Source organism: Andrena cerasifolii, chromosome 9 (genome assembly GCF_050908995.1).
Source record: "Andrena cerasifolii isolate SP2316 chromosome 9, iyAndCera1_principal, whole genome shotgun sequence".
Lineage (NCBI taxonomy): Eukaryota > Metazoa > Arthropoda > Insecta > Hymenoptera > Andrenidae > Andrena > Andrena cerasifolii.
In genome coordinates, this window is record NC_135126.1 from 5,641,750 (window position 1) to 5,669,280 (window position 27,531).

General features: G+C 49.7%; 1 protein-coding gene across 1 annotated transcript in view; it reads right to left on the bottom strand.

The window, feature by feature from the left end:
- LOC143373084 (uncharacterized) overlaps positions 1–27,531 on the bottom strand; it is a 74,607-nt gene that overhangs the window by 21,341 nt on the left and 25,735 nt on the right. Inside the window, exons 2-9 of the mRNA XM_076819965.1 lie at positions 17,551–17,604; positions 13,183–13,384; positions 6,951–7,179; positions 5,153–5,303; positions 3,487–3,570; positions 2,160–2,243; positions 1,609–1,644; positions 888–944 (exon numbers count right to left, since the gene is read on the bottom strand). Coding sequence (XP_076676080.1) covers positions 888–944; positions 1,609–1,644; positions 2,160–2,243; positions 3,487–3,570; positions 5,153–5,303; positions 6,951–7,179; positions 13,183–13,375 — 834 coding nt within the window. The 5' untranslated portion in view covers positions 13,376–13,384; positions 17,551–17,604. The remainder of the gene's footprint in view (positions 1–887; positions 945–1,608; positions 1,645–2,159; positions 2,244–3,486; positions 3,571–5,152; positions 5,304–6,950; positions 7,180–13,182; positions 13,385–17,550; positions 17,605–27,531) is intronic.

Below are 27,531 nucleotides of genomic sequence, written 5' to 3' on the forward strand. Positions count from 1 at the left end.
CTCGAAGTCTTTTTCCCGTCCGCTTTGAAACGGTTGTTTATCCTGCGCAACGCCCGCGCCTCCTCCGCTACCCGCGGACCTTTATACCTTTTTTCTCCCCCCCCCGACAGTAAATCAGTCGGTGGTTTAGACGTCCGCGATTCGTCTCGACTCGTTTCCCCAGCCCGAGTGGCTGCGAAACGGGCGGGCTTCGCGCGTGACGAGCGCGCCGAGGAAAACGGCTGGATCAGATAAAGCGTAACCCACTTTTTCAGCGGCGGTGCCGCGAGAGCGGCTCCTCTCGCGAGCGCGTTCGATTTACGCGCGAGGCGGGCGGGCATTGTTTTAACGGGTTTGTCGTGTGTCGCCGGGCAAGCACAATGACAGAGCGGGGCGCCGAGATCCGAGATGGAACGGCCGGAAATAATAGCGGTGCGCGACGGCCGCAGAAGCGGAGCAAGCCCGCGGAGAGCGCGGGAGAAGCGGGGCGACGAGAACGGCGCGTAAAAGGAACGTGAAACGCTCTCTGTCGGCGCGCAAGCTCCTTTCTGGGGAACAATTTTATTACGCCCCGAGTGGGAGGAACTCTTTTCTCTTCCGCCGAATAATTCGGGAGTGCCGTCGTGTTTCTACTTCTATCAACGGCGCACCTTTTCGCGAGCGACCGCGGTAAATACCTGGAGATCGGCCGCGAACGTTGGCAGCGCAAATGAAACGCCAGTCGCGGGAAATCCGTGGAAATTAACGAGTCTCCATCGGTCGCCATTCGCCACCTGTTGCCCGCGGCAATCCCCTCGCTTGATAGTGATTTACGGGCCGGCCGTTAACGGCGGGCCATTTTCCTCGTGACTGCGGTGTATTGAGACGAATGGCGGGACCGACGGAGATCCTTGGGATTAAGGACTCACCTTCGCTTGGTTCTCCTCTCCGCTCCACTCCTGCTTCTCGTAGCCGACGAAACGGTTCTGGAAATGGAGGAAAAGTAAAGTTAATCCTTGCGTTATATACACTCCGGTGGAAGAAGATTAGTGGCCGCGTCTTTGACGAGCGAACGCGCGTGATATGTGATAGCAGAGAGGTGACGGATAGGTTGAGTCGATTTCCTTGTCGCTTGTTATCTAAATGCACTACCGACGCGAAGGTAAACGCAGGTGACGCAACGAATGAAAGTAGGTAACGAACGAGTCGCTGGGCCCGTGAATATATATATGTCTTTTAAGCTGTCCAGGGAGAAAGTCACGCGGATAGGACGCTTCCTCCTTACCCCTGATTGCCTGCTCCGAAATTTCGAGACGATCTTGGTCAGCCCTAGGACCTTGCTCAATAATCTCTGCAGCGAGCTGCGATTCTCGTCCTCCTCGTCCATTTCACTCTCTGTCGTCTAACTCAACTTTCACTGTTAATCTTCGTAATCGTATCGCGCCGCTGCGACGCTGTACCATTTCCTCGTCAGATCGCGCGATTCCGCGGCGTTCTCGAGCCGAAACTGCTCGCGACGGACGGAGGGACCGGAGAATGTGGAACGAGTCGACAAGCACGCGCCGCGAGCAAGAACACGACTAGAATCGCGGACCGCGACGCGACCACACCGATACTCGCGAATGAGAAGCGTTCGCCGTGCTATCTTACCTCGGCGGTTTCCTGCTGATAACGTTCACCGACAGCCTGAAACGCAGAAACGAACCGTGACATCAGATACAATAAATAGTAGCGCCATAGGAGGAGCTTGAAATTTAATGCCTCGCCGTGTCGCGAGCCTCTCCCCTCCCGCCCACGCATCCTTCAACGGCTCCATCTTATCGCGTCTCGATCGTTACACATGCCTCGGCCGTCGAACGTCGCGAGCCGTGCCGAAAGTAACGGTCGCGGGAGAAGGCAGGGCGCCGCTGGAAGTGCATCGGTCCAGGGGCACTAAAAATTCAGCCTCCAAAGGACCCGGCGCGTCTCAAGTCTTAATACACTTTTTTTTCGTCCGTCTCCGCGCGCTCATCTTTCGTCGCGACGACGTTTCTTTATCGACATAAAAGCCCGGGGAAAGATTGGACTCGGTAAGGGGTCAACGGACTAAAGCTAAAGTTCAAGCTCTCCTCCCTCGCGCTGTACTCTCTCTGTCTTTCACTTTTTCGTCGCTACCCCTATCTCGGGGATGAGCATCTAATCCGGCGTATCTCGATACTCACGTGCTGAGCGGTCGCGGTGTCCGACGAGGTCGCCGAGGCTAGCTGGTTCCGGTTCTCTATGACCGTCTTTATTTGCTCGAGCACCTGCAAACGAACCCAACGCGTGTACTGGCTCGGCAATTATCCACAATGCTACCCGTAATTATCGTTTCTGTAAACCCCGTGTCCTACATTTCAACTGCGACGGCTCTATTAAAACGGTAGTTAAAAAAATTCGTTTCCACGCGGAGCGTTTCCGTTTCCAACACCTCTTACGCAGGTACTTTTCTCTCCTTCTCTTTTCGTCTCTCTGCACGGTTTTTCTTATCTCTTTTCGGTCTCGTTACCCGTTCCAGTGGCAGGCCAGCGCAACGGTAAAGCTACTGAACGAAAACGTTGCCGCGTGCCGACGATTTTTCAGAGTATACAGCAGACCCTCCATTATCCGAACCGAGCATCCCCACCCTTATCGAAAGCATTCTTCCACGAGCATCCGACCGGCTCGCGATCGCAGGTAGGATTACGGGGATTTTACAGGTGTAACGCCTTTAACACTTTGACGGCCGCTGCCACTAATTCTACTGTTTTCCGCGAGCTTAATGAGCTTCTATTTAATCACTCTGTTACTACTTAGGATTTTTAAGCACGCGGACGAAGCAGCCGAGAGAGCTAGCCTGAATTGTGCTGATAGAGGCAGCAAAAAACGGCAATATCCTTCCGATCTGTGTGCTAAGTAGTGTCACTTGACTTCACTGTCATTAAATTAGATTTGTTTGAGTTCATTCTAAAGACTTTGTTATGAAAATTTCAGTTGTTTTTTCAGAAATTTATGGGCTATTCGATTCGCCCCAAGTTTCGGGGCGAATCGGATACCTATTTCTCACTTTTTGGTTTTTTGTTTGCAGAAGAAACATTAAGTTTGATTTTATTTTCTATTATTAATCTAAAAGCCAAAGATATACTAGTCACGAATATATAATAAAAAATTAGTTTCTTAATGTTTGACTATAATTTTTTTACCGTCAAACACAAAGTGATCCGATTCGCCTCGGTCTACCATAATGGGTAATTAATCCGTAAATACTGCTACCCGAGTGGGGCATTATTCGAATAAATTTTTATTTTCATACAAATAATCTTCGAATAAAATGAAGTTATCCGAAAACAACAAATACTTTTTTATTCGAATACAAATTTATTCGGATAACACTTGACTCTGTACCTTAGATCATATTTGTGGTTCCCAAAACCCAAGTCTACTTGAGGAATTGAAAGCGGATCGACAGCGAGCGTAAAATAGCCGCAAAAGGCGCGACCGTCAAATTGTGAAGCTGCTTGTGACATTTACCCGAAGAGATATCCTGTGCCTCTGCGCAGCGTGCTGGTTGTACTCCTTGTGCTCGATCTCGTTGCTCTTCCTCGTCTGTCTCCGCTGGAAAAGGAACACAGAGGGAATGGTGGAGCGGTCACGGTGTGCACGTGTCGCCCGATTTTCCAGCAGCGCGAAAACGGCTCGCGGACTTTCCTCGCGTATCAGAACGGAACGCGCGGGTAGAAAGGATCGCTAAGGCCCGGTGTTTCTTCGTTTGCTCGCGGGCCTCAGCTACGAATGAAAACGCCGTGTTCGCTTTCGATCCAGATACGAATCTGCTCGCAGCATGTAAATCCGCGGCTGTTTACAGCGAAGCCAGCCAGTGCTCGCTTATTCTCTGCTCTTCCGAACGTCTCGCCGCTCCTTTCTGTTTCATCCCGGCTAAACGCGGATCGTTTGCACGAGCGCACCATTTACGCGCGCCGCTTTTTATCGCCAGCACGTGAGAGTCTCAGCGATCCCGACAGAAATGGAATCCCTCTGGCTCGTGGTCACTCGAACGGAGCTGCTGGAAAACTCCACCCGCCCGCAGCCCCGCGATTTCCATACCAGCACGCGGCGCAGTAATTAGCGAACAAAGGGTGGACGCGCAAGGAGCCCGTCGCGCGGAATACCAGCCGATCATTGAGAGAAAAAAGGAGAGGAGGAAAGCACGGCTGGGGTTCACCTTCGCGATACACTTGACCGGCTATCGCGAGGATTTTCGTTTTTCCGCGAGCGTAGCGCGCACCCCGTCACGCCACCTTCATGAATAATTCAAAGAAGAGTTGTTCTTGCGCGTCGAACGCGAGCTTCGGCGCGAAGTTCACGGCTGGAGTGGAAATTTCAGTGGAGTTCGAGCGAAGGGTCCGCGATCGTTTCGCTAAAAGGTCGAATGGGAAGGAGGACACGGACCGCCTCGATTATGATTAATTGGCCTAAGCGGAATCGTGATTGCTGGAGGATCGCAGCGACCCGAGCGTTAGTCAGCGCGAGGAAATTGGAAGACGAGTCACGAGCCGATCTTGGACACGCGTAACCGCCTTAACTCGACCCGCGCGTGCTTGGAATGCACCGCGCGGCATTACGCTCATTGGATAATGAGAATAACGCCTCCCTGCGCGCCTGTGTTTATCATTCTCGGCCCATGTCGCCGCGAATTACACAAATCACCGTGAATCGGCTTCGACGCGAATATCGTTTTCACGTAGTCACCGGTGGCTGGTGTGTCTCGAACCGGTGGGTACATCAAGAAGCTACCGTTACGGACGTTAACGAGGCGCGTGTTTCTCAATAGAGAAAGGGTGTTGCGGGTGAATAAGTGACCCAGTTAGGAAAAAGGGTAGAGGTTGAATGTCTCCGAGACACGAATCGTCAGTCAGAGATGGGTGTAGTCGGAGAGTTACATCGCGCCGTCACGAAATGAGATCCAGTTTCGCTCCAATTTCGAGTAACCGAAACGACTCGGGGCTCGGGGTATAATTCCGGCGGAACGTGATGGAAATTCCGAGCTAGAGGCTGACGCGAAATTCGAGCGGGGAGGCGTAAACGCGCGAGCTTTGAAAAATTCCACGGAAGGTCCACGGCGCACGGTGGTCCCCGGTGGAATCTCGGCGTTTCGTGTACTAGCTAGCTCGTAAATAGAGAAGGCGGCTGCACGAACCTCGAGGGTGGCCAGGCTGGCCAGAGAAGACAGTGGCCGAGTGTGAGGAACCTCCCCGGGGAAAACGCTGTCGTGGGACACGGATAATTTCCCGGCTCCTCCTCGCAGCTTCGCGTACGACTCCTCCATGCCGGGCCTCCTAAGGAACACGCTGAAAAAGCGAGAAACGAAGGACGTTAGGGGGTGAGAGACGAGAGGGGAAGGCAATGGGGCTGCAGTGGAAGAAGGAACTATGTCCTAGGGAAAGCTGAAGAACAGACCACTGCAACACCTGATACTGTCACATATTTCAATTGAGGACCTTCCCGGTAATAGGGGTGCAGCTTCATCTTTACCAACTTCGAGTAAATTAGAAAAAAAAATGACAGACTTAACATTAAAAAGGGAATACTAATTGCAAAGTATAATTTCTCACGCAATACGTAGTGGTTATTGAGCTGATAAATTTTTATTTCCATTTTTAGCGAAAAGATATTCTATAATTAAAATATTAATATTAATAGTTCGATTTTTAGTTATTTGCAATGAATTGCTCATTTGTCATCAGATTTGCATTAAATGTGCACCATATGATGTAGAATTTTTTGTACGTATATCTACTATCTACACGTCATAACTTAAAAGCTGAAGCTGCACCTCTCTCCCAGCAAGGTCCTCAAATATATATGAAAAACAATCGATTTTCCGAGAGAATATCACCTTAAGGGGACCTTCCGGTCTAGAGCCCCCCAAAAATAGGTGATCTTTAGGAATTAATTAAAGGAAAACTACTACATATAATTTAATGGGAATTTTTGCGTTGTATTAAGGATGTCTTAAGTTATAGAATTTTTGTGTTTGTTTTATAATTAATCATTGCAGACGGCACTAGTGCAGACGGCAGGAGTTGTTAAAGTTAAGGTGTAAAAAAATTGATCCAAATCGGTGGGACCTGTATCTCCAAAAGTTATTATCTGATTCGACTGATACTTTTCTTATTTTGAAGAATATACTTCTGGCTAGGGGGGGAAACCAGAAAAAATTACAAAAATGACATTTTTTTAGAAAACAACGATACTTGAAGTTTGAAATCACGTTTTCCCTATAGTTTTCATCCTTTCCAACTTTGAAAATTATAAACTTTCAATTTTTTGTATTTTTTTCTGGCACCCCCTAGCCAGAAGTATATTCTTCAAAATAAAAAAAGTTTTAGTCGAATCGGATAATAATTTTTGGAAATACAGGTCCCACCGTTTTGAGAACACTGTTTCGAGAAAAACGCGTTTAAAGTTTTACGTGGGCGTCGAATGGCCGGTTGTTGCCCATGCATTTGCCGCTACTCAAATGCCTATAGCATCGGGAATTTTACGAATTTCAACAAATCCTTTTAAACACGTATTCCTAAAAGGTTGAACATTCGAAAAATAAAATAAAAGAAAATCGATCTTTAGACCGGAACCTCGCCTTAAGCACACAAGTTTCCAGCGATAAATATCTATAGTAACGGGCGTTTTAAGGAACATGAAGTATAAGAAGCGTACAGCACAGGTGGCTTGCGAAACGGAGTCTCGAATGTCCAATCGAGCGCGCGACAAACCCAATTAATCCGCTGCGAAACGACTGACCGACTTGTCGGCGAGCGGTCGCAATCGAATTACGAAAATAAGGGACAGTAGGTCAGGAACTGCACGCGTGTGCGATTTACGCGTCAATTTCGAGCGGCCTGCACACGTGAGCTGTCTCCAAGCATCGCTCTAGCCTCTGTGCCGTACCCAGTGATCCATTGCAAAGAAGTCAATCGTAGGAAACAGTGGCTCACCCCTCTGGATCGCAGGAGTCGGTGAGCAGCTCGCTGGCGCTCCTGCTGCGCGCCTCCTCGGGACGTCCCGCGGGATGTCGGTCCGTGACATCCTCCCTTGGATACCGCGCAAGCTCAGCATCCCTGTCGACGTGGCTAGCGACTAGCCTGGGGTCCGCTGCGCCGCGGCTCTTCCGCCGAAAGATCTTCCTCAGGCCCCGCAGCGGGTGGAAGCGTCGCTTCTTCGGCTCTGCGAATGCCAGAAATCAAGCGTCGTCGATCACAGCAGGGCAATTACGATCTCGCGTGAACTTTCTCTTCGAATTGCGTAACGCGCTGCCGAGAGAACGCTGCGCCCGAGTCAAACGGCAGCCTCCGGGAGCTCGATACCAATGGCGAGTGAAAACTCGAGCGGGAGAAACACGCGCGACACGAAACCCTGCAGCAAGGAACTGCTCCGTGGTTGTATGGAAGTTGGAATTTGGGCACTAGATAGATCCGGGAGTGTTTGAGTTTACTCTGAGGCGTTTGAGTGGAGACCTTCTCCGGAAACTTAATCACGCCTATGTTTTGAAATGTAGACGCAAAGTAAATCCACGCGGACGATACGAGATAAACGAGTCTCCTGAGCGATTACAGAGTAATTAACGATAGTTGTAACGATACCTGTGAGCAGATAGTAGAGCGCGAGCACTAGCTCGCGCGTTAAACAATGCATTTATCGATCGGGGCTCGTGGATCGATATCTAGCTGCAAGATAGTCGGGACCAAAGAGCGATTGCCTTACGCGCTATCGTCTCGGTGAATCACGCCGCGAAGAAACTTGCGTTTTCCAGGTTGCCCCAGTTCCCAGCGACCTTGGGTCAATCTCGTCGCTCCTAAATCACGCGGAAAAGCGACTCGGCTCCCATTCTACTCGGGTGACCCGTTTCTGGCGCGCGTTAATTCCGTCCTCGAGGAGGATCGAGAGGCTGGTCCACGCGAGGACGAACAGTCGGACGCATCGTCTGCGGGGAAGAGCGATCTCTCCCGCAGGCTGGTTGCAGGGAAAACAACAATGGCCAGTGATCGGGTCGGCGAGGGACACGAGTGTGCGGTATAAGCAAATAATACGAGTGCTCGAGACCGTCGTGGCACTCGTTAACGCACGGATGCCTCTTAATTGCGGCGTATCGGAAGAAAGGGCCGCGACAATGGGGCCCCCGAGGTGAAAGGGAAAATCCCGGGGACGAGAGGCGGCGCGGAAGCCTTTCGTCGACGCTTTGAATCGTCGAAAAGGCGCGAAGAATGGGAGCGCAGAAGTGGAGGGCGGGCTTCATAGGGTGGGACGACACCCTCGAGTCCTTAGTCGCGATTAGAGGCGCGAGAGGCGCGAAAAGCCCGCGTGTTTTTCGAGGACAGGCTCCTTTTTTTTCGATACAATCCGAACACCACTTCACTATCCCAGTCACGTAGGCTCCTTTGACGCGCGAGCTTCGTCGACGAGCTGACGCACTGGAGGCGAATCTCTCTCGGACCACCCCCCGCACACTTTCCGAGGAATAAGCAATTCTGATAATGTCCACGTTACCGAACATGTCCTCCAACTCGGGGCAGAGCATCCTGACGATCTTCGCGCAGAGACTGGCGGTACGTGCATGCCTACTGTTCGCAACTGACTGGCTGACTTCGCGCGGCCTGATAATGCGAGCGAACGATGCTCGATAAGATTATGCTGGGCCTGGGCGAGATAACCCTATCGGCTGGCACTCTCCTTATATGGTAAAAATCTGCTGAGACCGATAAACGCTCAGGCCAGTCGCAACGGGGAAACTATTTACCTGTGGGATCGCGTGCACCGCGAAAATGTCCGCAGCTTCATTAACGAGGATTATACTTCGTCGGTGATACTGCAACACCGCGTACGAGCGTTTGTAAATACCGCGTGTCTGCAAAAGTAGCAAAATTGAGATTTCGTGCCCACGGTTGTCAAGCGCTGTTTCGCTGTTTTTTAAAAGTCACGCCATGTGAAATAACCAGTAGGAAGCTGCCTTTTTACCAACGGAACCAGCAGGTTCAAGGATACCGCGAATCTGTCTCTCTTAGCAAGTTGGCGACAAAACCGCGCATTTACAGAGAAATCAGGTGAAGATGACGGCACGTTTGGTGCGTGAAAGTGACTTTACACAGCAATTAAGCATTTTTGTGATGAATTGATGGTACTATTTATTACAAGGCGTGCTAAAGCTGACCCAAAAAAAGTTCAGCCAAAGAAATCCCTTAAAATGGCTGAAATATTAAGTTTTTCCTTCCTCCTGCAAAATCGGTAAAATGCAGAGGTGATTACAAACTGCTCATACGCGGTGTTGCGGTATCACCGACGATTTGGTAGAAATAGTTTGGGGAATTCTCGCGGCGGTGGACGTGGGAGTTTCTCTTTTATCGAGACGCCGAGTGAACTATCAGCGGATAGGTTTCTCTCGCCTGTTACGCGACATCTCGATGACGAGAGTGGTTCTTTTTCCACGCTTTCACGGGCCGTTTTCATTTGTTCCGTCCACGGATAATTGGAAATCCCGAAGTTCCACGTAAGTTCCGCGCGCCGGTCGGAGTAACTGAACACGCGCGTTCGAGTGGCCATTCATTCCGCGATTGGCCATGGCCTGGTTTCGCTGTTTCTGTTAATAGCCGCCTGTGTTATTGCCCAACGCCGCGTGGGTATCACCTTTCCTCGCCAAAACTCGATTCTCCATTCCCGAGGAGTTCAGTCGACCACGAACAGTCCAGCGCCTCTCGTTCAGATTGAGAGAAGGAGAAAAGAAAATGGGCCCCTGAATATTTCTAAGGAAGCAGCTTTTGCCTCGGACTTTTCCGCGGACGAGTTCGAACGCACTGGGAAGAATACGTCGATAGTAGGAAACGACTCCTCCGCGTGTACTTGACACTCTCCGCGAGTGTGCTTGTCACGCAACAGCAACGGCGACGTCGCTGAAGCGTGAAAAATCACGTCACGCGCGGATCGCTCGGGCCTGTCTACCCAACAGCCAACAAAACCATCTGTTTCTACGTCGCCGAGAAGAACGGCGAGCCTCTGATACCGCGGACGTTTACGTAATCGCGCGCTCCCTAATTCCGGGAACCCCCCGAGCGGATAATCCGTAGCTGAACGGTTTCATCGCATTCCAATGTTACTCCGTTTAATCACACCGCGACTTCGTCTTACCGCGCGACACAGAATCGATCGCGAACAGTGTTCGGTGGTAGAGGCAACGCCTTCGCGATCCTTTCTAGCTCGGTGGCTTTCAAGCTGCAGTCTCTGGCCGCGGAGCCGCGATTACGATACCAGAAACGAGTGGATCCTAAACCGACACGCCCCGAGTGACCTGACAAAGGCACGCTCTGTCCCTTCCCGCCGAAAGGACCCTGGAACTCCTTTCATCTTGCCCCACCGTCTCGAAAAGAGCAAGCGGCTGGCGAAGAAGCGAGACGCTCTCATCGCAGTCGGTTCTCGAAAACGCGGCTCGAGTTAACAGCTAATCACCCGGCCGATTCAGATATTCACTTACGTGGCTAATCCAGCCCGGAGCCAGGCAATCTGCTAGGGGCTAATGAAAATAAAGAGGTCGTTGGCCCCTCTCGGAAACGCAACGTCCCTGGGAGTAACGGCGACCAAGTCACGTTCCTCCTCCGCGACGACAATGGATGGAGAGCACTCCGCTGGATTGCCCTTTAACAACCCGTTCCTCGGCCGTTCAAACAGGAACCAAGAAGCAAATCGCGCCGCAGACTTTCTCCTCGAGTCCTGTTTTCCGAACCTCGCACGCGATCGGATGATTACCACGCTCGGCTAATTACCGTCGCGCTTCTTTCTTCTTTTTTTTTTACCTCTGTCAATACGATACTTTCGCGATGAACGGGGCAGATAAAGGAGCCGCGGACGGATCTCCGGAGGAGGCTCGCGCGAGGAAAAGGAGCGCTGCCAATGGCTCGCGATGGAATTCCTCGGGAGCCCCGGGGAATCGATAGGACACGCGAACGAGCCGCGGAGAACGGTGCCGTTTACGTAAATCCGTTTTTCATGGCACGGCTCGGTTCCCCACGCTCTGCCGCTGTAATCCACGGCTGGGACCTTGAAAATACGATCGCTGAGAGCGAGACGACGTTTTCCACGGACTCTGTACAGGTACGGTGCGTCTAGGCCAGTGATGAGCAACATATTCTCGCGGCAGGACAAAATTCAAAACCCTGCGCGTAATCCCTAATGGTCGCTGCAACCGCAACTTGAAGAAATCTGATTTGTTTTACTGCGGTGGATTTTTTTTTGATTTTCTATGCAGGTATAAATGAATGCATTTTTACGCTACAGAATCTAATGCGAAGGAAACCTTAGATTTCAGATGACGAAAGTTCGCGAGGCGCTATTCTTCAAATCAGCTGATTGAAGTGGGTCGCACAGGCAACTTGGCCGAGCAAGTAAATAATTTGCGGGCCTGCGAGTTGCTCGTCACTGGTCTAGAACTCTAGACTGTTGCCGTGGGCAAGGGCGATTCTACTTAATCTTTCCATCGAGCTGGCAACGTCTATTACGATGCACCGACACGTGTCGCAATATCATCGAAATTCTCTCCTACCTGGGCTAAGTCCAATCTTTCGACCTCGAATTTCAGTTTATCTCTTAATCGGACGGTGGGTAGTCTTTAGTGTGAGCTCACAAGTAAAGATTCTGTTATAGGGAATAGAGTTTCCCGATTTGGAATATGTATTTTTAAAGTACTCATAGTAAGTAAGAAATCCTGAAAATTATATCTGCAATGGGCCTATTTTACTCATGTTAGCAATAACATTCAATGTAGTCAAATAACATTCAGTGTCAAAATCCTCTTATTTAAGAATAATTGGCTAAAACCTGGCACCTGTATGTTTTTTTCTGGTTTTGAATCCGAATATGACGTTATTGTTTGTGTAAAAAAAATTCCTAAGGTAGTTCTCTTAATGAACAATCGCTTTTTTGGAGATAATTAAAAAAGGAAAGGCCGGAGAATTTTTTAAATATTTTTTTCGGATTACTCGTACCATTATTTTTATAAATTTTATAAATAATTATTATTATTATTAAGTGTCTTTATTGTACGACACAAGTGTATAAGGAAGAAAAGAAAGAAAGAAAACAGAGGTACGCAAAGGCGAGAATCAGTCATAGACTGTTTTTCAACCTAACTTAAATTGGTTATGAATTGGTATCTTGCCCTATGGGCCCAGATGTAGCCCCTGGGAGTTAAAAACAGGCTAAAATAGATTTTCAAGTAAATTGGTACGAGTAATCCGAACAAAAATATTTAAAAAATTCACCGGCCTTTCCTTTTTGAATTATCTCCAAAAAAGCGATTGTTCATTAAGAGAACTACCTTAGGAATCTTTTTACACAAACAATAACGTCGTATTCGGATTCAGCAGCACAAAAAACATACAGATGCCAGGTTTTAGCCGATTATTCTTAAATAAGATGATTTTGCCGTTTCTCGCATACGTATTGAATGTTATTGATAACCTGAGTAAAATAGGTCCACTGCAGATATAATTTTCAGGATTTCTTAGTTACTACGAGTACTTTAAAAATATATATTCCAAGTCGGGAAACTCTATTCCCTATAACTGAATCTTTACTTGTCAGTGGTGGTGCAAAACTGGCTTCTGAGATATCAGAATATAAGTTTGTATTTGGGGATCTGAGTCCACCATCTCTGATTAAGATAAGTGAAGCTTGGAAAGGAAAGAAAGTAGAGGAGGGAATAGTTCCTTTTCTTTTAACCACGACGCTCTTAGTTTCCGGTTTTATGGGCCCACAAATGTAAGATTAACCAGTTAATAGGCAACTGTTTAATTACTATCCGAGTGTAATGATAACGCGGTTACGCTGAGCCGAATGCGAGCTTCCTAATCACCATTATAACCGGGTAATGGCAATTAACCGGTTAAAACAGTTTTTCACACAATGGGATTAGGAATGCGGCAGCGTAGAACGGCACGGTTGAACTCGACCCGTTACACCCCGCTCGCCAGTGTTAATAAAACGCCGCTTCTATTTCGAAAAGCTTAAATCGAGGCTAATTCTTTCCAAGGCTGCGCTATTCCCGCTCACTACTACGATCCATTAACTATGGAAGCCGAGGCAGCTCGTCGATTTCAATTAGATAAACACGGACGATGAACAGGCAGCTGTGAAAGGTACGCTCACCGATATCGAAGGATCCAAAAGGGAAAAGCAGATACGAACCTTTTGGTAGCGGATCGACGCTGTTCTGCGCGGAGAACTCTCCCAGGCCGAGCGTTCGATGGTGCTGATGATGATGATGGTGATGGATATGTGGAGGTGGCGACGCCTCCCTGACGCAGCCCATCAGCGTCAGGGCGCCTCCGACGCCCCCTCCACCGACGCCCCCGCCGGCGGTGGCGGTGCTCGTCGACATCCTGCTGCTCTGAAACACCCCGAAGAACCATACCGCCACATAAGACTCTCTGACACGCTGATACCACGCCGCGAGGAACGAATTCTCCGCGCTTTTCCAGCTCTTCCAGCCATCCATCCCTGCCAGCCTCGCTCAGCCTGACTAAACACCTCTCTCTCCCCGTTTGACACCGCGGGTGCGTGCTCCTCCAGCCGCCAAAGGTTCGCGAAGCACACGCGGGTGACCCGCGTCGAGGCGATTCGGCGATATCGATCCGCGCCAGCTGACCTTAGTCCCCGTTCATACCGACCTTGCACAATGCCTCGTTATGCGCGGTCCCGGCGACCGGTTCGCCGCAGGATCCGCACCGCGGTTTCACTAGTTAATCCAGCAAAGGGGACGGACCACGACAATGGGTGATCCACAGGGGAATTCAGTTGAAGTTCGTTGTATTACAGATTCGCAATTGCAGCCACTGCGTGTCGTTGTAGCGCTTCGATGACGGATAGACTCGACTTTCACCCCAGTTCCTCTTCGTCCTGTTTCACCGGGTCCCTCCAACTGCCTCGCTGGGCCACAAGGTCACTGGTATCACAGCTCCAGACATCCATAGGAAAAGGGAGGGCCGAGGGATCCTGACGTAAGACCCAGAAGCTCGGTGGCGAGGGGTAGCGAAGTTGCTGGGTTCAGCAGAGCGAGTAGCGGAAAAAGGAAGCGTGTTACGCGGTGGTCCTTCTCGGCGTGTACGTGTGCCTCTCGGCGTTCCCTGTCTGCGGCACGCTATCACAGAGGAGCGGACGGTCGGCGCGGCGCAACCTTCTCTCCGCGTCTCGCGAGCTCTCTCTGTGTAGCAATGGGTCAGGAGAGATGGTCTCCATGGTAACTGCAGCCAGCGAGGGGTGCAGGAGCGGTATCGTGCATCGATTGCACCCTCCGCTGCCGGACGACCCTGACCTTCGCACAGCTGACGATCCACGTTGGCTTCGCGGAGCAAGGTTGCCGCCCGGGGACGGCGAAATTAACGCTGCCGGTTCTCGTTAACGCATCCTCACGGCTCGCGTTACAACCCCCCTCCTCCTCCACCCCGCGCCGTCGACCTCCACCTTTTAAGCTCCCCCTCTGGAGTGGATCCCTGCAGCATCACTTCCGCGGTTTTCCTGCCTTCCGTCCTCTCTTCCGAGCGGGGAAACCGAGGGAACGGAGGTTCAAACGACCTGGAAATAGGGCTATCATCGGTTTCCGCTTTAATCTGCCTCACCCCTTGCGCTTGAATTATCAGCAGACTCTTTCGAGGATGGCAGGGTCTGGGTTAGGTCGTAGGTGAAACCTGTAGCGTGGTTCCTGTGAAGATTGAGCTTCGCGGTCAAATGAGGTGAGTCTGATCAGGAAAATAGATTTTAAAACAAAGTCCTCTAGCATTTCTGGTACAACAGGTATTGTGCTCAGACAAACTGCATCTTGAAGTGGACAATTAAAGTTACCCAAGGCACTTTGTCTAAGAATAATACCTGTTATACCATAGATGCTAGAGGAATTTGTTTTGAAGTCTATTTTTCTGATTAAAGTTGCTCCATTCGATGGCACCCTATAAGCGCTTTGCGTCCAGTAATTCGATGACAAGGGACATTGTTGGTGATGGGCTGAGAGAATGCGCTCGAATTGCGATCTGGGAACAAGCAGCTTTTAGATAGCGCGCATCCTCTTGCTTGGAAGCCATTCGTCGTTCGAGGAACTCGTTAATTCGGTGCTTGAAGATCGAAGCCGACTTGGAGATCGCCAGGCCACATGGGGCAAGCACAACGTGTCCCTTCACGATGGAAACTATAGTCGCCCACGTTGCAAGACTGCAATCGGCGAAGCAAGTGAAAGTGCAGCGGCACTTTTGTGCTAGCGTTCCCGACGAACGAGCAGCGGACGCGTGCGAGCGCTAATCGAGCTAAGTTCGTTAGATAAAGCCGAGAGATTGCTGCGACCTTGACATAGCTGCCACCAACTATCCGAGCAGTGGAATGACTTAGCTGAGACGGTGTTGGCGTCTGACACTATTCGAGAGTCGCGCCCCACGTCAGAATTCGGAGCTGCTTCACATTCCTCACTCCAGTCAGCTGATTTCATCAAGTTCTGCTCTTCTTATTCCCCAAGTTCAGCTCTTAGTGCTCCTCAAGTTCAACTCTTGATACTGCTCAAGTTTAGCTGCTAATATTCCCCAAGTTCAGCTCTAGATATTCCCCAAGCTTAGCTCTTCATGTTCCTCAAGTTCAGCTCTTGATACTTCTCAAGTTTAGCTTTTAATATTTCTCAAGATCAGCTCCTGCTATTCCCCAAGTTTAGCTTTTAATATTCCCCAAGTTCAGCTCTTAATACTCCTCAAGTTCAGCTCTTGATACTGCTCAAGTTTAACTGCTAATATTCCCCAAGTTTAGCTTTTAATATTCCCCAAGTTCAGCTCTTAATACTCCTCAAGTTCAGCTGCTAATATTCCCCAAGTTCAGCTCTTGATATTCCCCAAGTTTAGCTCTTAATGTTCCTCAAGTTCAGCTCTTGATACTTCTCAAGTTTAGCTTTTAATATTTCTCAAAATCAGCTCCTGCTATTCCCCAAGTTTAGCTTTTAATATTCCCCAAGTTCAGCTCTTAATATTTCTCAAGTTCAGCTCTTGATACTGCTCAAGTTCAGCTGCTAATATTCCCCAAGTTCAGCTCTTGACATTCCCCAAGTTTAGCTCTCAATATTCCTCAAGTTCAGCTCTTGATACTTCTCAAGTTTACCTCTTAATACTTCTCAAGTTCAGCTCCTGCTATTCCCCAAGTTCAGCTCCTGCTATTCCCCAAGTTTAGCTCTTAATATTCCCCAAGCTCAACTCCTGCTATTCCCCAAGTTCCAGCCGTTGTAATTCCTCAAGTTCAGCCGTTGCAATTCCTCAACTTCAGCCCTTGTTATTCCTCTCTCCACCCTCGCACCGTCCAAGTCTTCATTTACCAGTTGGATGCAAATGAGACATCGTTGGTCAGTTCCTGTCTGATTCAGCCACGATTTATGCTAATAACGACACACATTCTCCTTCGATCCAAAGCCGTGAAAGCCTTCGAGCGCGCAAGGAAACGGTCCACCTCCGCGGGCCTCCCATCCGGGGACTCTTGATGATTAATTTTTCATCAGTCCTGACAACTTTCACGACGCCCCGCACGCCCCGTGTAACTCGCGTTGAAGCGTCCATTAAACCGTCGCGGGCAATGTCGCTCGCTCGAAAACATTCTTCACCCAGAAGACAAGCAGCGCAATTAACTTTGAAGATGCTGTCCGCGGGTTGGAGAAAGCTCGCGTGCAACGTGCTACGCGTTCGCGGTTTAATTATTCAGCGAAACCCGAAATGTCAAACGTGGATAGGTACTTCTTATAAACGCATTAAAGGCTCTGCAAAACTTTTACTTTTACTTTTACGATATCTCCCCCTTCCCTCCTTTTATTCGGCTGCTGTGTCAAAGCTGATAGGCGAAACTTTCACGGATCGATTCGATCCTCGATCCCTCGTGTAACTGTTTCGCCACGGAGGTCGGCGAAGATGGAGGCCGGGTAGGAAAATTGCCGCGCACTAGCCGATTTTCAATCCGACTGCCGCGTAATTGCTCGCTTCCGGTTCTGTGCAACGATCAGAGCCGTGCGCAACCGTCTGTAACCACGCATCGATTCTCTCATCGCTCGAGTATCCAGGATCGATAGGTCGATGCAAACCATCATCCTCGGCTGCCTTTCACGGTCCTCGAGGACAATATGCCCAGTAATATTGCGTTTCCCCCTATCCCTTATTTGCTACTCGGCCCCCGGAAGACAGAAAATTACGTCAGACGATGAAACGAGAGAATCGATGCATTCGTTCATCCAACTCGCAACCGATATACCGAGAAGAATTATTTCCTCGCAAAAGATCGCGACGAATAAAGTCTACTATCGATCCTTAACAAGTTAATTTCTGAAATCAACGCTGACATTTAAAAAAAATGTGAACTCTACTAGAACTTTTCAATCTCCGGGACGTTTCGATTCGAGTAACCGTCGAATCAGTTTCAAGAGCGTTGAATAAAATCGAACCGAACCGTGACCGTACCACAATTGTCATATTGATACAACTGAAGCCTCATTGTTCATGCCAGCACAAAGAGTCGAAAGAATAGTCGCATTGTCCGCATGGAGCTCACCTTAAATAGGAACCGACATGATAAATACGGTTCGTGTTGCCGTGCCCCGAATATCTGCAACAGAAAACAGAGCAGAGTTTTACATAAGATCGCAACATTACATTATCGTTTAAAAAATAGTGATCCTCAAACTGTCTCACTCACGACTGACCCCAAAGCGTAGTCGATCCCTTAGTAAACCATTCCGAATTATCCAGCGATAAAACACGTCGCACCCAGAGCCGCAACTGCACTCTTAGCGTGCAGGCTGCACGTAAACTGCGCGCTCTGCTCGCGCCGAGAATCCCGCTTGATTTACGTAATGTTACGATAGAACAGGAAGTTTCCTCGACAGTGAATTTACTCCCACTTCCCCTTCAACCTTTCAAGCGACACGGAATCCAGCTGGGGCACGCCTCAAACGCGTAGTCTCCAAAAAGAAAGCCAAAGCTCACTGGACTTACGGGAGGGTTGCCGATGCCGTACCACTTGCGATGTTTTACTTCACATTTCATATTTGGTACTAATTTCATGGCAAGTGACTATTGGATATTGTGGCTTGATCTTTTAGGCAGCTACTATTATATGTTTAACCATTTGTTCACAACAAATTAATTTGTTATTAACCCCAAGCACCCAAAGTTCGATGTACAATTTTCGGTTGCATAAGTTGGTAAACTGAATTTCTAATTAATTTTAAAATAATAGTTTAACTTTCTACGCTTCTATGATTTTCTACATTACCTAAGAAGAAAATATTCATAGTGGTTGCTCTAATGTCGACTTTACAAATTTCTATGTCCTTTTTAATTAGGGGTCTGCCACGACCCCAGTATACCAGTCACGTTTGCCGAAAACAGTATACCAGTTAAGGGTTAATCTTTTCGCGATACACTGTAAAATGTACGATTTAGGCAACTCTCCCCTAAGTCCCTCTCTCCCGAATTTCGCGAGGCGCTTTGCAATCGAAAAGTCTTTCCCCCCAGAAGTTCGCAGCGCTGCAAAGCCAGCCTCCGTTTCCAGCTCGTCGGCGTGCCGGCTTCGTTAGGAGGGAGCTTATAAAAAGACGCAAACAGACGGAAGCGAACGCGGATCTCGAGGTGGCGCCCTAATGAATGGACCGCGACGAGTGATCTATCCCGCGTCTAGGATCCTCGTAGATCACTCGCGCGACCCGCCACGCCCGTGCGCGACTGAATTTCAGAGGCTTCTATTTATAAAGAGCGAGCGAGCGTCGTCGCGAGTGTGCAGCCATCGGGTCAGGCCGCTCGCGCCTCTCCCCGCGATATAACCGTTGATCCGGTTAATTCCGACCAAAAAGAAATGAGGGAAAAAGAGGAAAAAGAAGGGAGAGCAATGCGTAATTCGCGACCGTGTCTCTCTTATTCGCGGCTGGCTATAAATATACGCGGGTCGCGTCGCTGCTCGCTGCGCGCGGATAAAACCGCTCGCGGACTATTCGCGGTGAAACGCAATATTTTAACCGTGCCCTCTGTTCTCGCCGACGAGCACCGCTTTGTTTTTTCGAGATACAAGGCGACCCGCTTGGAACGAGGAAATTGCGATCCACCGCGGGGACTAGGGAACGCTGTCGAGCGTTAATCTCGTAGTTTGTGGAGGGTCAAAGCTCACCCGCTGCATGCTCAACGTTGTTCCTGAAATTCTGGGATATTTGATTCCGCGCTATTCTTCCCTGCGCGCTGGTTTTTCCCGGAAACCTCGCACAGAAGCGTGGGAGAAGAGCTCTCCTGCACGAGTTGCTCTTGGAAAGGTTGAAAATTAACCCACTAACCGCTGCAGCGATTGTCGAATCTCAACACGTGACGAAGCATGCACATGACGATGAGCGGACATATTTTTGGTGGCGTTCTTCCTAGCAAGTCTGCTCGCGAGAAGCGACGCCACGTGCGCCAGGGCCAGCCCGGAAGAAGCGGAGTAGCGTGTTCCGTTCAGTGCATTTCTCCTTCTGGAGGGGACTTTCTGGGCCGGGTAGCTGGTTATTTAAGAAGCGTCTGCTCTGAAACGAGTGCCACCCGGTGTATTTTCGTCCCGTGGTAGGAAAGCGAGGTAGAAAATAGTTGCCGCTCGTCCGCGCTCAAAGGGCCTTTCGATCAGAGAAGAGATACAGTATAACTGTACGATCTACTCCTCTTTTCTTCCCGTCATCGTCCCTCTGTTCCCCTCCGCCGACTGCGATGTAAACGAGGGTTCGATCGTTCCTTTTCACTGGGAACCGTGCTCTGAAAGGACTCGACTGCCATTCGGAGATCCCTCGAGACGAGGAATCATCCTAAACACTTTGCTAGACCATGGAACGGTTCGCTGCCCGCTGCTGGGCACCGCCCATGGCTCCGGTTATCAGAAGGGCCCGCGATAGCGGCGGGTACACTGACCCAAGTCGAAGGAAATCGGTGTGCCTTAATGAGCGATACTTTCCAGGCATTCTCCGTCTAGCTGGTTTATCTCGCGGAGCGCTGCCCTATCAATTACCCCCGCTGATTAGAGTACTATCCTCGTGAAGCGTATAGGGCGCGCAGAAACCAGTGGCCACGGATTCGCGTGCACACCGAGAACTGTTTCAGTGGGTTTCGTTAACGGGCTCCCGTCGAGCCAGGTGTACCTAGGCGCGCAGCAACCCTTTGAAAGCCGCGGACCGTTCCTTTCTCCGCGAGCTATGCAGAGCGAACGTATCGGGGCGCAGCAGAGCGGGCGGAGACAATACGCGGCCGAGTAATTACCGAAAGGGAGAAGAATCCGAAGGCCGTAGGCCGTTAATCCCGTTCGGAGCGGAGGAGGACGCATCGGGAAATGAGAAAAGCCGGCAGAGGGGAAGCAATTGCTTCCTGGTTTTTCACGGTATTCGTGATTATTCGCTGGAAGGGGACAAAAGGAGAGGCAATACCGGCGAACGAGGATGCGCCCGGCGCGCGCCGCCGGTATCTCTTGTCTCGCCATAACAGTCGACGACATATTTCTTTCACCGTGGAGAACGAGGCAAGTCTAGCCGCCCTCCCAGCCCGTGGCCATTCTTCCTCTATTTCTCTAGGACGCCAGGCAGCCCCGGGTGATTACCGAAGCGCAGCCATCAGCCGCGCTGCCATTGTTCGGTATGCACTTTTGCGATGCACGCGGGCTCGATCGCGTAACGCTAGACCGCTCCGTTCCACTCGCTCCCCCCAAGGGAAACGACTTAACCGGATTGGCGACAACGATCGCGTGTAAGCCTCGGATCGATCGTGCCTCGGAGCGGCGCGGTTTCCCGATCGCGTCTTCCACTTTCTTATAATTGGAGCAAAGAAGGCTGCGTGCTGAGTACACCTATGCAACGGGTAACGTAATCCCGAGTTTTCTCCTCGGCTATCCAAGAAGCAACTCGATCTCCGGCCTCTTTCTCGAGATGTAGCCCACACTAGGGCCTGCATACCGATCGCCCAGCCGCTTCGCCGCGCTCCCGCGTCGCGTCCCCGTTCCTTCCAGACGACCAAGTGCCGGGGAGCCGCTAATTCAGACAGAGAAAGGCGTCGTGGGCTGCTAAACGATGAACAATAAACGTGACTCACGGGCCGGACCAGTCGTTTCCTTTATACGCGAGCGGATAGTTTTAGGAGCGATCTCTGTCGACCGTCTGCGACTGTTAATTGGTTCGACCTCCGGTTCAGCGCGATCTCCGCGTCGTTTTTTCCACAGAGCCGAGGGTAACCGTTAGACGCGCTGTGCTTCGTTATGCTCGAAGATGGAAGCGAGATGGAGCTGCGCGCTTGGAACGGAGCTGCGAGATATCCGCGGAACGGATGGACCCATTGGAGCCGTGGGTGGCTGAGTAATTTACATAGGACGGAGGTCCTCAGAGCCGGCTGGCGCGTGGGCGATCCATCGAATCGCTGGAATTCAATCGAAAAGAGTGTTTCGATGGGCTCCTGAGATCCCTGAAGGTGCCGTAGGTGTGCCCTCGGTCTGCAGCGCTTCGGAGACGATCGCGCGATAAACGTCCGGCGACCCGTTCGCCTCCGTTTCGTTCTATAAACACCCAACCAACGACCCTCGTGATTCCTGACCCGAGGGATCTACTTTCCGCCCGGCGGCCTCGGCTCGATCTTCCTTCGGGCGGCGATACAATCTGGGAATAATAACTCTCCGCTTCGCTCGATCAGCGCCGGTCAATGCACCGCGTCCAAGCTCGCCAAATATGCATGTGCCATCCGCTCAGAGATGATAGCGGCTCTAATTTAACGTGCCCTCATCGCGGACCGCCCTTCTTCCTTCGCGTCGTAACACTCGGGGGGATCGGGTTACCCTCGCAGCCGCGCGATCAATCCCGAAACGACAGTTTCGGGGTGCGTGCGAGCACGCGATGTGCAGTCTGCACGCTCTCCGAGAGGGTGACTCATTGTCCCTCTCGATACAGACCCGGGGAAATCCCGGGGGGAGCTTGAAGGAGGGACAGGGAGGGCGAGATCGTATTTTTATGAGAACAGTTGAATCTCTGTAGCGAGTCACTGCCAGGGAAGTGGCCCTGAGTCAAATACTCTCTTTCATTCCTCCGTGGATGGTTTCTAACAAAAAACGAGCTGCTCATCGAGGCGGCTGACTCACTGGCACCGTGTCACCATCTTCCCCCGCGAGCGTCTCGAGATATCGCGGCCTGCTACGTCCTTTGTACCAATCGACGAAAATTAAATTCCCCTCCCGCTCGCAGTCGCCGATACATAAAGGAGGAGGCGCTGCCTTTCTCGGGCTAATGAGAAAATGGTCGCGGAAATTGGATCGCCGTGGTGGACAGCGCCCCGCGCGAAATTGTTTCCTCGCCGACGGTCCTCCAGCGATTATATCGCGTTGCTTTCGGATATATGTGACAGAAGAATGTTGAGACGATGTTTGAGAATATCATAAGTGGAAGAAGCCGCGCCTCCTTCGGCGACTGAGGCGCCGTACTTAAATTATGTAAGGCTAATTTTAGTGATTTCTTACCCCCTCTCTTCCCTAGTATAAGAATATCTAAGATTTTATATTCCAACTACCTTCTCCCTTTCCTTGCGTTACATTTTTTATATTATTAAAATTCGTTTAAAGGTTTACATTATTCATTTAAGGGGTCTGGTTAGACGGTTTGAAAAAAATTGATTTTTTGAAGAATGTACTGTTAAATTTTCATCGAAAAATTCCAATTATTTTAGCTTCTACGTAGGCATTTTGCTCTATAGATGAAATCTTTGAATGCGTTTTTCTCGAAACGTCAGTTTTTCACATGCTGCAGGTAAAATCTCGAAATCTATCGAACCGATTGCTTTATAAATTGAACTGCTTATTCTGCGCACCTATGCCTCTGGCTGATACTACAACCAAGTATTTCTGTTCAGTCTAACCTAGTTTTAAAATCGAAAATAGCACAGAAAACAGAGCCGAAATGCATTGGTTCTTGTATTTTGCCCGCCATTTTGTTAATTTTAAGGAGAAATCATTTATTCTAGTTCGGGCCATAGCGACAGTCATACTAATCAAGAATCTGTTTGTATTTTTGGATTCAGATAAGTCCAGCTGCTGAAATCACCTGACGAACGAGGCATGAATTTTTAAACATCTTATCAAGACCACTTTCATAAGCATTTGAAAAGCAATAATGTTATTACTTTTATATTTTTTATTCATTGTGGAAATATAGTTTAATCGATAGAAAAAAGTTTTATTCCATTACTATAATTCCTGTCTTCGCAATAAATTCCTGAAAATCGCTGAATTTATCGGCGCGCTAACCAGAATGACCCCTTCAGGGGTAACGGCACAAAAACGGAAACAAAAAAATAAATCGAAAATTCGTTTAAACGCCATTATTATACACATCTTAAGCAGTTTCTCCTCGGAACCACGTTTTCCAAATTGACTCACAGCATAACTTGAACAAGTTTTATTCGAATCGCTTGAAATTTTTACAGTAGCTTCTCCGCTATATTCCCCATTTAAACCTAAGAAATACGCAACCCTCAACCCCTCAAGCTTTACGTAATTTAACGACGACCCCTAATGAAGTAACCACAGATTTCCCCCGAAACGTGTCGCTAAATGCCGAAATCCTCAAGAGGAATATTCTAAAATCCATCTCGCCTCAGAAATTTGGATCACGAATCTCTCCTCTGTGTGTACTATCGCAGACAAGCTCGTTTCTTTAAAATACACCTCGAAACACCCTGCGTTTTATACCACCCTGTTTGCTCCCAAAGCAAACGGCAGGGCGATGCAATCTTCCAATGAATCTTCCACGAGGGAGACGCGAGTAGGGCCGATCCCTTCGTCGATAAGGCAATCGCCAAGCGCGCCTCAATAATGAAGTTCAGGTAGGAGGGAGGCGGCGCGTCGTGTCCAAAGGCCGTTAAAAGGAAAGCCTTGTACGTTATTTAATGAGCGCTGTAATTACCCTTTCCCCGTGGAGACCCGTAATGGACTGGAAATTCGTCCGATTCCTGAGAGCCTCGCGCTGTCACCTACCTCTCCTTACTTTTCCTAATGACTCGCGCCTGAAAGGTGAGACTACGAACCGCGAGTCACCGCGGAAACGGGGACGAAACGAAAACGAAAAACGCGCCTGCGATCCCACGGCGCAGCGATGAAAGTACACTCCGCGAGCTGCGGCGACTCATCGTCGATCATCAAACGACGCCTGTTGGCAAAAAAAAAAAAAAACGCAGCCGACGGCGATGCTCGGGCTGAGCGAAAGTGGTGTAACGGTCGGAGCCTCGGGAAAGAGGCAGGCCGCCTCGAGACTAACGGTATTCAAATGAACGGGGTATTATCGGGGCCCGGCGAAGATCGATCGGCGCTGGCGGCGAGGCTTTCCGCGATTCCGCACGGCTCCGCGGGAATCGTCTAAAAGGCACGTCCGGCCCCGACGCGCTGGGAATCGATCGCCGGACGATAAGTCACGCGCAACCCCGGAAAACCGCACGGAAGGCCGCCGCGCGGTTGCACGTTTTTCCGCGTAACGTGTTGCGCGAAAAACTCGGCCTCTCCCGTGGTTCCTGACCTTTCCACCGGGTCGATGACACTCGTTAAAGGGACACCCCCGGCTCGCTTTCCTTCGCCGCCAGCGGCGCTCGATGAGAAGCCCCCTCGCGCGCAACAACCTGGCTAATAACCGCGAGGGTGCTAGGTCGGGGCCGTTTAAAAAATCTTGCCGATTGTTTTTCGACAGAGGCGAGTTTCGTCGCCCTCGTTACAAGAGCACCAGCTTCTGCGAGAACAATCGGCGCTCAAGCTGCCGTCGATTCGTTAAACTTCTCATAGGTAGGCAGAGTTCAAGGGGAACGGTCCCCTTTTTTCATGAAACACAGCTTCTGACTCTTCTTTCTTCATTTTGTGAAACGATTTCTACTTCGATTTTCACTGACCAGAGATGAATCGGAGAGGAATATTCGTCGATAGAGAGGAGTGGCTGTGGAAAGCGTTTTCACGGTGGCCAAGATCGATCGCGGATACCAGGTGGGAACGGCTCTCTCGGAGACGACGTTGCTCTCCCAAGAAAGTACCGTTAAAATATTTTATTGCGAGGGATCCCGGCTGTCAGCGGATTTTTCTGTCTCTCGGCCGCAGAGCTCGCCGTCAAAGTGCATCGGAACGGATTGTCGGCGTGCAAACTGCGGCCTCCAGTAGACACGGCTACTGGGAACACCGTATTCCCACGCGACGGAGACGAGCTGTTGCTCGCTGGTGCATACCGTCTACCGGGTGACCCGGAAGTTTATCAATCACTGGATCGAGAAAATGGGGCGCAGCCAGTCGCGAATTCTACAAGGGCTGCGATGAGTAGGTAGTTTCGGGGTTTCGCGGGTGATCTAAGTATCATTTGGGTAACAAAGGAGCTTTCCCACCTTCTTCCCTCGACATTATATTTCTCCCACCTACTACGCAGAGATTAAATTTTCCTGAATTTATATCTAGCTCACTTTGCGGTTCTCAGGGAATCATGAAGCTAGGAAGCCGTACTGGGACCAAATTCGTTCGGTTTTAAGCGGTCAGGCAAATTTGGAGACCCAAAATCATATGCAAGTTCCAGAATTTTTCTGGCCGAAAGTAGAAAATAAATGAGAAAACTATTTGAAGTGATTTAGTCTACATGCCTTAATGTATATTAAAAAAACTTGTAACTATTTTTTTTTAACAAAATGGCGTTGCTGGAGCTGTTCCATTCTTGCAATTTTTGAAAAGACACTCTCCGCGGCTAGCAGTAGAAGTCACGTATACTTTGACGTAGGATAATAAACCGGAAATTTTTATTATTTACATGATATTTACTAGAAAAGTACATAGCGACTCGTCAAAATATCGATTTTCATAAAAATGGTGGACATTTGAGGAGAATATCAGTTTTAGCCGAAAAATTTGCCTAAAATTTCAACCTAAATTGTGTCAACCCTATGTACTTCTGTAGATAGTCTATTACAGAAGATGCTATTAAAATCTAAAGTGACTCGAATAAAAATTGTTCAACTTATGCTGCAAGTCAATTTGAAAAAAAAAGTGATTCCGAGAGACAACACATAACGCGGCCCTTTTTAATATTTCTGTACAATATTTATACAATATATTTATACAATATATTAAGGAATATATTTATATAATATATTAAGGAATATATTGTATAAATATTGTACAGAAATATTAAAAAGGGCCGAGTTATGTGTTGTCTCTCGGAATCACTTTTTTTTTCAAATTGACTTGCAGCATAAGTTGAACAATTTTGATTCGACTCACTTTAGATTTTAATAGTATCTTAATACATGCCCTAAACATAAGAAGCATGCAAATAATTTTCAATCCCATAGTATCATTAAAAAAAATCGTCTAATTTGGTGCCGTTTTGGGTGTCCCAGGGTGGCTTGAGCCCTTAAATAGAGTTCTACCGTACTTCCCCGCGCGAGAGGCGTCCGGCTCGCAGCAGATGTAAATTACGAAGCACCCGGTACAATCGGCGGACCAGGGAGTCGCGCGGAATGCGCGATAAATAATACATGAAATTATTCTGTCGACGGTTCGTCCGCAAGACGTCCGCCCCGCGAATGGCTTTTCTACGCTCATCCGCCGCGAACGATCGGCCGCGACGCCTTCCACCAGCGCACCTATAAAATCGACCCCAACTTCACAAACTGATCGCGTTTCCCTGTCCATCTTTGCTTTTGAATTTTATGTCGCTTTAAGAAGAAAGTTCCAAGCTGATCGAGAAGCGAATCCCCAGGGAAGCCTTCCGTCCAGAGTACAGAAGGTTAAGAACGTCGGAATTCTGGGGGAGCAAAGTTAATCGCATAAAATGTGGGTTGAGCGAGCGATACCTTTCGAACGAAATGCTCGCCGACCTCGAAAGTTTTTCCACGGGCCGGTGGCTCGCCTCGCGCTCCAAGTTCAACGCATCGTTCCTCATCGACTAGCAAGTTTCTCCAGAGTGCCTCCAGCCCGACGTAAATTCCTCGCGAATTCACGTTCCGCGGGATTCCGCTGCTCCTCGCCTAACACTCAGCGTTCCTCGCACCGAGTGACGTTAAAGAAGATTCGATACTACGGGATCCGCCGTTGGAAGAGGTCAGACAACCCAGACTCTATCGCGAAATCGAATGGCACTCGCAAAAGAGCCAGCCACCGCGGAAACAACGGAAGCAGCGTGCACCTTGCGGCTTCCCTGCGCGCGAGCACGCCGCACTCCGCCCCCAATTCTGCAAATTAACCGCGGGCAACGAGAAAGAGGAGCAGCTTTCCCGTTTCGCGGTTTTCCAGCCAAGTGCCTCGCCCCTCGCGCGCTCAAAGCGAGCCCGGCCTTCTCTAATTCCCTCGCATTAGCGCTGGCTTTCCAGGCGAGAGGAAAAAACCGTGGAAAAGGAACGGTATGTTGGGATAAATGCTGCCGCGAGGCAACGCGCGCAAGCTTTTCGACGCGGGACTAATCGTGGGAGCCTCGAGGTCGCCGCTCGAGCTTTGGACCGGTTGATAAGGCGTGCCTCGGGACCGGCGCGGCGACAGAGG